Source organism: Antechinus flavipes, chromosome 3 (genome assembly GCF_016432865.1).
Source record: "Antechinus flavipes isolate AdamAnt ecotype Samford, QLD, Australia chromosome 3, AdamAnt_v2, whole genome shotgun sequence".
Classification (NCBI taxonomy): domain Eukaryota; kingdom Metazoa; phylum Chordata; class Mammalia; order Dasyuromorphia; family Dasyuridae; genus Antechinus; species Antechinus flavipes.
The window spans coordinates 563,515,750-563,526,998 of record NC_067400.1 but is presented as its reverse complement, the minus strand read 5'-3'; the positions used below and the strand labels follow the sequence as shown (position 1 = coordinate 563,526,998).

Genomic DNA, 11,249 nt, shown 5'->3' with positions numbered 1-11,249 from the left:
TCTCAGTTTTCTCACCTGAAAAGTGGGAATAATAATTACTTCCCAGGATTGTGGTGAGGATCAAATGTGATATTTGTAAAACAAATTTGTAAACCTTTAAATGCCACATAGATGCTAGCTACCACTATTTTAAAACATAGGTTTTATTCCATGTTAAAGGGGTCTTTCCTGCACACACTGACACACACGAATTAAGAAACTTTGTGAGCATCTTCTGTTCTGCTGGAAGACACAGAATGAGCTTCATGGGAGAAAGACCTGGTTTGAAATTTGCCTATGACACTTGCTGTGTAGACCCTGAATTAGTCCTTTCTCAGTAATTCACAAAAAAGATTTTTTTCTGTTGTTATTTGGGGTTTTTATTTGTTGGATATGAAATTTCATTTGTAAAGAATTCCTGGTGGTGAAACTTCTTCCAATGGTTCAGAAATGCAACCTTCTGTAACTTCTGCAAACTTAGGGCTGCCTGGGGCTTAGCTGCTATTTATTTGTCAGAATCTATCTTCGATGGTTCTAACGCTGGCCCTTTATTACACCAGGCTGCTTTCTCCAGATATTACTCCCAGAATTCCTGATCTTCTTGCAGCGCTAAGCCCAGGACTCATCATACAATCAATGCTTAATAAATGTTTGTACAATGAATGAAGGAATGAATGAATCTGGTGTTGAACATCACCCGCAAAAGCCTATCACTTGTAGCCTGAATTCCTTCTTTAGGCAATATTTGTGACTAAACTGTAGCAGGAAATTCCGAACTGTCTGATCAGTCACAGTCGGATACGCTGTAACTGGACTCTAACATAGTGCTATGTTAGTCTTCTTCGAAAAAGACAACAATTCCCTCTTTTAACGATCGAATTCCATTGAGGAACTTAGCCCTCGTCTCTCTTGGTGATGGTGAGGCTAGCTCTCTTTTGGAATTTAACCTGTCAATCAATGGCATAATCCCCTACTTCTTCACTAAACTCCCTCTTGGAACTTAGTCACTGGCAACAGTGGAATAAAATCTTCGCCTTTAATTTGGAGGTCAAAGACTATAAATTCTTTTCAGACACCTCACTGACACTGGCTGGAAACTCCAATTTATTTGGGCGTTCCATCCCACGCCCCATCACTTCTTCCCTCTTTTCCTTCCTAGTATTTGTTAAATACCTAGGATTGAACCAAACCCTGGCCCCGAAGAGCTTGCATTCTACTGGGGGGAAAGTTCTGCAGATAAATGATGCCGCTGCCGACTCTGTCTGCTCTTCCTCTACTCGGCCGACTCTTCCCTTTCCGCAACAATAAGATAGCTGAAAGTCTGGCAGAAGGGCAACGGCAAGAGACAACGAGCCACTAGGTGACGCTCAGGGCGGGACCCGGAAGTCCCTGAGTTCAAATCCGACGTCAGACCCTCCAGGCTGGTTGAATCTGGGCAATTCACTTCGTCTTTGCTTGCCTCCGTTGCCTCATCTCCAAAACAGGGTTAGTAATAGTGTCCACGAAGGATCCAACGAGGGTCTTTGGGGAGGGCCAAATAAATGCCTGCTGTTATCCAAAGATTGAGTGGGCCTGGTGAGGAGGGGGTGGGGTGGGCAGGGCAACGAACTTCTTTTTAAGTTTGTTTTTTTTTAGGATGAGACTTCATCCAGCCTGAGCTTACAACCGAGGCACACCGCGGCTTCTCTCACCTCTTCCTAGAGTCGCCTTATTGTCAGCAGCTCTAGTCAGGGGGCGCAAACACAGAGCGCCCCAGGGTCCTCCAGGAACCCGACTTCCGTTTGTTTGGCGGAAGAAGAATTTAAGCCGCCCCGGAAACGGAAGCAGGGAGTGCGCGCTCGGGCCGTCGCTGAGGAGCCGACTGGCCCGGGGCCGCGAGGATGAAGGAGGCGAAGCCCGAGCGGGAGCGGAGGCAGCGGCGCCGGCGGAGGCGGCGGCGGGAGGACGAGGACGAGCCGGGGGAAGCGGCGGGGGAGGAAGTGCTGGTGCCGGATCTATCGCTGGTGAAGCAGGAGCGGCGCAGCCCGACCCCTGCGTCCCGCTCTCACCGGCCCCGGTCCCGGGCCCGGCGCGGTTCCTCTGGAAGTCCGAGCCCGGCGCCGGAGGAAGAGGCGCCACTGCCGCCCCCGGCCGCGGCCGCGGCCCCACGAGCCCGCAGCGCTCGTGCCTCCGGCGACCGCGCTGGCAGTGGCAGCAGGTATGGCCCCATTTCAGACTCGGGGACGTCTTCGTACTCCCTGTCCTTGCCCTTCCTCATACTATCACCCTTTTGCTCCACAACTCGGTCGAGACACTTGGACGCAAGCTCTTTATTATTATGGTGACTGCCCCTGCTCTGCCTTCTCCCCACTCCTACGGGTGACCCTGCTGGTCAGCCTCCTCGGGCCGCTCTCCTCCCGGCCCTCGCCATTGACCGGACACCCAGCTTGCTGTTTCCTCTGTTGGTTATTTCCTCCAAGGTTCTGCCTGAATGCCATCCTTTCTCTTTTCCCGCTCCAGCCCCAAGCAAGTCCTGTCTCTTCTAGGAAGTATTTCTTTACAATTGCCCTCGTCCGGGGTTCTTGATAGGACTTTTCCTGTGCTTTGACTATTGGTCCGGCCTTGGCTATTTGTGAACTGCTTATTCTCTTTATAGAGAGGGAACTGTGGTGTAGCAGAGTCCTACCCAGTGAGGCCTGGGTTCTAATGCTGCTCCTGCCACTGACATTGGCTAAGGTGCTTTCTTTTTCTGGTTTCCAATTTTTTCATTTGTAAAGTAAAAATAAAAATGCTTGCGTTAATTATGTTTTTGCTGTTTAAGTTGTGTTGGAGGCTTTTGGAATTTTCTTGATAAAAGTACTGCAGTGATTGCCTTCCTTCTCCAGATCATTTTACAGATGAGGAAACTGAGGCAAACACGATTAGATGACTTGCCCAGGGTCACATAACTAGTAAGTAAGTGTCTGAGGCTAGATTTGAATTCGGGATGATCAATTTTCTTCCCAGACCTGGCACTTTATTCATTGCAGCATCTTGCTACCCAATTCATTATGTTAGAGAGTTATTTTGTGGGTGAATTGAGATAATATACACAAGGGCTTTGTAAGTCTAAAGAGCTATCTTTGGAAATGATTATTTTTAACCACTGTTTTGCCTTTTTTGTTGTTGTTCCAGAGTATAGAACTAGGCTTTGTTGAACTTAATTCATTTTATAAGGTTTTTGTGAGGATAGGAATTTGTAAACTGCATAATATAATTGTAATTTGCTGTTGCTATTCAAAGCTCTACCCCCAATGCCCACATAGAAGATTTTAAGCCTTTTGAAGGATCTGATAATTTTTCATCTTTACAAACCTTTCAGTCCTAAATCCTTCCCCCAATATTTTGGTTTTTTGTTAAGGTTCTGTGGTTTTCTGGTGTGAATACTCCTTCGGTTGAAATATTGCTCCACAATTTAATAGATTTTATAGATTGTTGTGGTCAATCACTTAGCTGGCCTTCTGGTAATGAGCCTTTTCAAATTTATCTAGCCTGCTCTTAAAGTAACAGACATACAGTCTTATCATTAATGCTGAATTTGAAGCTCTTCCAACTTACCCTACTATAACTTTAAAAAATTCAGGGTTACATTCATCCCTGTGATCCTGAGGAAGAAGCATTGGAGAGTTCAGTAAAACAGAGTAAAGGGGTTGAGGGAATGAAGTGAGAAAAAGAGTATCAGTAACAATCTTCCCTGAGTTAGTAAAAGTTGAAAGGGACCATTTCAGTTAAGTAAAAATGAGACTAGAAAGAAATAAGACACGATATATCAGGGAATTTGGTTGGTGGTGACCAGGAAGGATCTTAGTAGAAAAGGTGCATCTGAGGTCAACTCAGATGGATCTTGAATGGAAGAGAGGAAGTTGGAGGCAGATTCTAGACCAGGTATTTAGTCCAATTGAATTTTATGATGGGGAAATTTAGATATTGAAAATTCAAAGACTTGCAAGTTATAAAGTATGTTTTTCACCATGAAGATACAGGGTTTCATATCCTTGTGTGATTGCTGTCCTGCCCCATCCTCCTACTCCACCTCTGTCCACCCATCTTTCTTTCTTTCTTTTTTTCTTTTTCTTTTTCTTTTCTTTTCTCTTCTTCTTTTTTTTTTTTTTTTTTTTTTTTTTTGAGAAGCAGAATAATATGGTGGAGAAATACTAAGTTTGGGATAGGAATGTCTTTATTCAGAGTCCTGGCTCCAGCATTCTGTGACTCTTATTAACTTTGTGAACATTGTCTTATCCTTTTTGAGTCTCAGTTTTATCTGCCAAGTAAGGGGATAATGGTGGGGTTATCACAAAAAGATAATTTTGTAAACTGTAAATTGCTATAGTTGTAGATTATAAAGTGCTATAATGTAAATTATTATAACCCATGATCACACATTATGGCAGATTTAAATAATTTAGATTTCCTACTCAGCAGCCAGTTTTTGCTGTAGTATATTCTTCCTCGCCCTTCATCCATTTCCCACTGCTTACAAAGTTTTATTCTTCAGCAAGTTTATGATAACTCATAGCAGACCAGGCAGGAGATGTCAAATTTTTATTTCCTTTGGATTAGGGAAGTTGAAGTAGGGGTTCAAAGCTTAACCACCAATTCTAATGTGTGCTGTATTTTTTAAAGATCACCTACCAAAAAGAAAAACAAGTCCTTTGGGAGAAGAAGCAGATCTCCTCGAAATAAGAGAAGCCGTAGCCCTCATCATCCTATAGTCAAGGTGAAGCAGGTAATTGCAAATGACATAACTCATTCACAAGTTCTGAATCTAAGATTTTCTACATCCTAATGTTAGCATGTGGACTTTCCTCTTCAATTGGGAAGAGAACTCCAAGGAACACAGCATTACTTTTATGTAGAAAAGGAGGACAGGATTTAGAATGGCTTTATTAAAAGAACTAATTATTTTTAAAAAAACCTAATTACTTTTAAGAGCTTGGACATAAACACACATACTGTCTTTTTTAAGATTTAGAAAAAGAAGCACTGGCTACTGCTTGTATTCCATGATGTGCCTCTGGTTGTAGATCTCTCAGAATGGAACTACATGCTGTAGTTCTCTGTCATGTAATTCTTAAATGTACAATTCTTTAATAACCTCCCATTTCTTTAAAAGCATATTTGTATAAATCTTTGATGCTTTCAGAATGTAAGTTTAAAAAAAAACTATCAAAAGTAATTATCCTGAAATTTCTTATCTTTCTTCCTCAAATTAGTTCCTAAAAATCTGGCTACTGTGAATGAATCTCAAAAAATATTGTGTGAGACAAAACAACGTATCCTAATTTTAATATTCATACCAAATAATTTCAAACCATACATTGGTTACTTTTGGTTTATTTCCAAATAGAAATATAGGTAGCCTCTGTTTAATAGGTACCTGTTACTTACTGTAACTGGTGCATTCTCCTCCTTCCTCAATAGAAGCCAATTGTGAAAAAATATATAGTGCCTTAATAGCATTTATGTGTTTAGAAGTAGAAAGAGACAAAGCTGTGAGAAGCAAGACTGAATTAAAAAGCTGACTCCAAGGACTGACTTTCTAGGCTACTTCTGCCCAAAATTATGTTCCTTTTGTTAACTGGAAAATTATATCTTTGTTGTATGCAATTTGGGTAGTTAAAGATTTATTTCCTTTAGAAGGTATATAGTTATATTTTTTCCTTGCACTATCTCAAACAACCCTTCTTTTGGCCTCAGCACAATTTAAAGGCAGGTAGAAAGGGGATGCTAGGAAGTAGAAGAAGGCCTAAGGCAAATATTGTCTATTTTGAAATTTTGCCTGATTAGTCCTACAAGAAAGAGGGAACAAATGCTTTTTCTTTTAGCTTTTCTCTCTTAACTCCTCTAAAAACTATGTATTTGTAACATGTTTTCCCTATGGGAAGATGTGTTCTATGTTTCAATTAATGAACTTGCAAATGAGCTTTGGAAGGTAACCTCATTAATTGGGAACTGTCTATATTTGAATGATTGCTTGAATTTTAGGAACGAGAAAGTGAAAATCATCCCCGAAGAGGAAGAGATGAAAGGCAACACAGGGAGCAGTCAGAACAAGAACACAGGCGGGAGAGAAATGGTGACCGGGACAGACACCATAGCCATTCTAACCAGAGGAAGACCATTAATGAGAGGCCTAGTGGTGGGCGGAACCGAGATGCCCAGAACCTACAGGAACAAGAAGCAGAAAGAGAGTTTTATAATGCTCGACGACGGGAGCGTCGCCAGAAAAAAGATGTGGGTGGCAGCAGTGATGAGAATCAGGAGATTGTTCTGCAGTCTGCTGGTGGCCATAGTAAGGGAAAAGATCCACCAAATAAAGAGAAACCCAGCTTTGAACTGTCAGGGGCACTCCTTGAGGATACCAACATGTTTCGAGGTGTGGTGATAAAGTATAGTGAGCCTCCAGAAGCACGGATCCCAAAGAAACGCTGGCGTCTTTACCCCTTTAAGAATGATGAGGTTCTTCCTGTCATGTATATCCACAGACAAAGTGCTTATCTTCTGGGCCGACACCGGCGGATTGCAGATATTCCTATTGATCATCCCTCCTGTTCAAAGCAGCATGCGGTATTTCAGTATCGGTAAGTCTGAGTAAAACTTCAACTTGTTGCCTTTAAGATAATCAGTAAGTCAGGCCTTTTCTGAATTACATAGCTATTTTTGCAGTCACACTTAAAACTTAAAACCCATATTTCTATACCACTTGGAAGTTTACAAAATCATTTTTTCTACAGCTATCTGAGGGAAGGTAGAACAAATATTTTTTATGCCCATTTTCAGTTTAGGAAGCTGACGGGGTCTGAGTCCCATAATTAATAAGTACCAAAATTAGGACTTTTAAAATCCAAGTCTTTGAACTCCCAAATCCAGTGCTCTTATTCTTTCCACTACACTAGACTGCCTTCTCAAGTTCCACTTAATTAAAATGTATGTAAATAACTTGAATACTTCCTTTGTAGAACCAAATCCTTCTTTTGGGTTGATAAGATCCCATGTGTCTTAATATTGAGTCAATATTAAGACATTGACTTTGTGGGTTTCACTGAGCTAAATGAAGCCAGGTTATCTGTAAATCTCAATAGGTGAAAGAAATATCACACAGATTTTTCTTTAATAATTCTTCACATACCAGCCATGTTATGAGATCCTTTATTCTGAGCTGGATTAATGAATTGATTTATGTTGACTTTTTGACTTATACTCTTCCCCCTGTTTTTGTGATCTAGAAGAGAGTTCTTCAGTGAGCATTATTCACTCTTTCAACTTAGGTGTCTAAACAACTTCCTCTACCATATTCCTCCTAGTTTTTTTATTTGGAGGAATTTTAACTTGATTATATGTCCAGTGCTTTTGCATGAGCTAATTTAAAAGTTGTGTTTTTCTTTTGCTAGGCTTGTAGAATACACACGTGCTGATGGAACAGTTGGCCGAAGGGTAAGGCCATATATCATTGACCTTGGTTCAGGCAATGGGACCTTCTTGAACAACCAGCGTATTGAGCCACAGCGTTACTATGAACTAAAGGAGAAGGATGTGCTCAAATTTGGGTTTAGTAGCAGGGAATATGTACTGCTTCATGAGTCTTCAGACACCTCTGAGGTGGATAGAAAAGAAGATGAAGATGAGGAGGAGGAGGAGATGATATCTGACAGCTAGCAAATTGAGAAGAAGCTCCTGTAGCTGCTAAGAGAATTTTTCCTTTGTGAAAGGCCTGGACTTGGGATTTAAAGAACAGAGGAGCACTCCCTGGTGCTTCTTATTGCCTTAAGTCTTTCCTCTGTTGCTGATCAGCTTATGTTAAAATTTAAGAAATTTGACAATTTGTGTTTTTGGTTGAACTTATTTCTGTGATCTGTTAGCCACACAAGTGTGGACATTTGCTTTCAGAATAATTTCACCAATAACAGTCGTCCATTATGTATAGTAGAAGCATGATGGCGTGGCATGAGTTGGTGCTCTGGAAAATATTGCCTGGTAACTGTAGACCTTTGGTTAAAAAGAGAAACGTGGCATGTTCTCTTTGTGCAACTATTTGCTTTGTACAGTGACTTATTAAGAATATGGACCAGCAGTTTTTCACATTTTATTTTTTTGTAAATATCTAGACAGAGAATTTGGCCCAAGTTTTGGTTATCATCAAAACAAGCCCTCATTATATATAAACTGAATTTTCAGTCCAGTTAACTTTGAATCATAGAAATCTATTTCATTAGTCTTTGGGGATGAGAATTTCACCACACATATTAATGACTTCATTGTCTGCTTTTATGTAGACAAATGTTGCGTCCTATTGAAATATATGACAGGGCAATAAAATCATGGCCATTGTGGAAAAGAAATTGAAATGGGCCATAGATCTATTTCTTACATAAGAGGATTCTATATTTCCCAAAGTAGCCTGGGTCTGTCATTAATTGGGTTTTCTTGTCTGTTTAACTGCTTTGCATTTATTATAATACACTTTTTTCCTCCTAATTCATAGTGTCACTTATATAGGAGGATTACCTCAGATATTGGAGCAGTCTTCATTTTAACTACATGTGTGTGCTAAAGAGAAATTTTTGTTCCGCTTAATGTATTTTTTAATATCCTGAAAGGCCATGTCTGCCATCATTTTCTCCCCCCACTCCATAAGCAGGGAGGAACTTAGGCAAGGAAAACACCTATTTACTAATCTTCCCTAACTCAAATATGTGTGCATCAAATTTTGTCTGTGTACATATGTTGTATATATAAATTGGATGAGAGTGTGTGTGGGTGGGTGTATGGGTGCAGGTTGGAGGTGTGTTCTACATGCATCTGAATGGTTTTTGTAATGTAAATGGAATACTACATTATGAGTAAAGGCATAGATCACCTTGTTATTTCAATAGCAGAATCTCATTTATATATAGTTTGGGAATTACACAATAAAAGAATTTATAAATGTAGCCCTACTCAGCCCCAAAGTGTAATACTTTTCTAGCATAAAGGTTTTTTACATTTCTTGCTTTTTAAAAAGCTTTAAATTAAAAAAAAATTTTGAAGTGGAAATAAATGGTAATTGAGAGGGAAAGAAGTGGAAACACCACTGATGACCTGAAATAAATTCCAGAACATTAATCCATAAAAAGGAGTATTGAGCATTTTGAAGCATCAGTGCTTTCTAAATTGGGAGCAAAGTTCATCCTTACCAGTGAGTGTAAAGAAGCTTTTGTGAATGCTATGTATAGTTGGCTCTATAAACCAAGGCCTGATTATTCAGTACATGGATTATCTTTGCCCTTCCTCTCTTACCCTCCTAAAGAACCTTACTATTTCTATCTACACAAACACCACTTACCAGAGTACTATCAAGGGAGAGAAAGAGAAGTGGAAAGTCAAATACTTTTGCTATTAATTAGTCCTAAGGTTGAAATATATGAGACTTTGAAATTATCTCTGAATGTTGATTTATCCCTGCTTTTTTCCCAATATATCTTGTTATGGATGATATTCAGACATCAATATTGGCCACTGCTATGTGGTGACATGGAGTGAGATTTAGTGTTCATTGTCCAGGTTAGGAGACAAAAAGCCTTGGAAAACACATTTTGTGAACATTTAATAAGCTTAAAATTAAAAGATAAAAAAATTTAGTAATTTGCAGTTTGCTTTTCCCTAGTTATTTATCTCCAGTGACTTTGCTACTACGGGCTTAATGTCCAGTATCCAGTGTATGCAAATATAGAACCCGATTTTGTGCTCTTAATGAGACTGAGTTTTCCCTTGGCCTGCTCTTGCTCTTTGTCTCTCTTACTCTGGTGCCTCTCTGATCATTGTGTTGCTACACTGATTGCCAGTGGGTTCTAAGATCACTTGCCGCTATAAAGTGGTTTTAGGTTTTGCTTCTAGCCTACATCCTGGTGGATGTATCAATAGAGCACGGAGAAAATAACCAACTTGACTACATAACTGACAGCACAGACAGATATTTTTGTACTAGGTTTTCTTGATAAATGAGTAATGGTTCCTGGATTCAATGATATTGATGAAAGATTTCTTTATGAAGGTTGGGAACAGTGGGCTTGGGAGCAAGATCAGCTGAAATGCGATTCTCCTTTAGCTCTAAAGCTAGGTATCACCAGCAAATTTCTAAACTGGAATAGTGATAAATGTGTGATAGTTCTTTTACATTCTGTTTGAAAAATGTGTTTAGTTAGGCTGTTTGGTTTCCTCTTCTGCCATCTCGTCAGACTTCACTACTTTGAAGTATTTTTTTTACTTTAGGAAGAATGACAGTCTAAACCAAAGCAAAGTGAAAGTCAAAATACTTTTGAACTGTGGTCACTTTCATCTCCTTACTGAAATCTGCAGTCAATTTGAAGTTCTTTTGAGTTCTGTGAATCCCATTTCCTCAAAATTTCTCATTACATGTTTTCTCCATACCCACGCTGCTCATCCTCTTATGGACAAGCAGCATCTCAATAATTGCAATTTAAAAAGCAACTTTTATCCTGACTTAGTAATAAATTAAAACAGAATTAATATCTTGTGTCTGTAAAGTTTGATTTGTGTTGGATTTTTTTAAATGGAATTTTTATTACTGTATTTACATCAGTATGCAATGCAGCAAGGTTTTGGAAATCTCATCACTTTTTAAAAAATAGACTTTCAGGATGATTATTATTTGATAAATAGTACAAATGTTTACATTTTATAAGTCCTTCCCTCCCTTTTTAAAAATCAGTTATTTGGCCAAGAAATGAAACAATGTTAAGTTAAAGTAGAGTTTCCGTGTAGTATGTTCAGGTATATGCCAGCAGTCTTTGAAGAGTAAAATAAAGTATTCAGAATATACTCTGTTCACAAATGTATATAAGTTTGTATCACGTGAAATAGCTACTCACTTTTAAATTAAAATTTTGGAATTAAAAACTTTTTGGCTTTGCTCTCTTGGTAACTTGGGTGGGGGAATATGCTTTAATATAGAAACTAAACTAAAGAAACAACTGTCATTTAACTTTTAAGATCTTAGTAATTCAAATAAATCTTCAAAACTCAATCCCCCAGCAATCCTTATTGCTGATATTTAAATCCAGTATTTGAATTTAAATTCCAAGTGATAGTTATCAGAGGATCCACATTACCACTTCAAAAATACTCTGAATAGTATTGTGTTGGGAAATGCAATGGGCTCAGTCATATATGTTATAATACAAGAAATAAATTAATCACGAGTACTGGGGAGAGGTATAAATTTGCAATGACAGGATCTTGAATCAGCCTATTCG

The 11,249-nt window shown here is 39.2% G+C and overlaps 1 protein-coding gene across 2 annotated transcripts; it reads left to right on the top strand.

Moving 5' to 3' along the window:
• Positions 1–245: 245 nt before the first annotated feature.
• SNIP1 (Smad nuclear interacting protein 1) lies at positions 246–10,893 on the top strand. Of its 2 annotated transcripts, XM_051987719.1 has the most exons (5): positions 246–1,464; positions 1,615–2,176; positions 4,621–4,723; positions 5,983–6,578; positions 7,389–10,893. In XM_051987719.1, exons 2-5 carry the CDS (start codon positions 1,860–1,862, stop codon positions 7,651–7,653), a joined length of 1,281 nt encoding a protein of 426 aa, XP_051843679.1. In that variant the 5' UTR covers positions 246–1,464; positions 1,615–1,859; the 3' UTR covers positions 7,654–10,893. The 2 variants fall into 2 exon arrangements, with proteins under 2 accessions (XP_051843679.1, XP_051843678.1); XM_051987718.1 differs by having other exon boundaries at positions 246–2,176.
• Positions 10,894–11,249: the final 356 nt, after the last annotated feature.

Bases quoted from the DNA above. Each gene is read 5' to 3' on its own strand.
- SNIP1 (XM_051987719.1), top strand. From the start codon at position 1,860: ATGAAGGAGGCGAAGCCCGAGCGGGAGCGGAGGCAGCGGCGCCGGCGG. The intron at 2,177-4,620 runs GTATGGCCCCAT...TATTTTTTAAAG, and splicing joins CGCGCTGGCAGTGGCAGCAG to ATCACCTACCAAAAAGAAAA. The intron at 4,724-5,982 runs GTAATTGCAAAT...CTTGAATTTTAG, and splicing joins CTATAGTCAAGGTGAAGCAG to GAACGAGAAAGTGAAAATCA.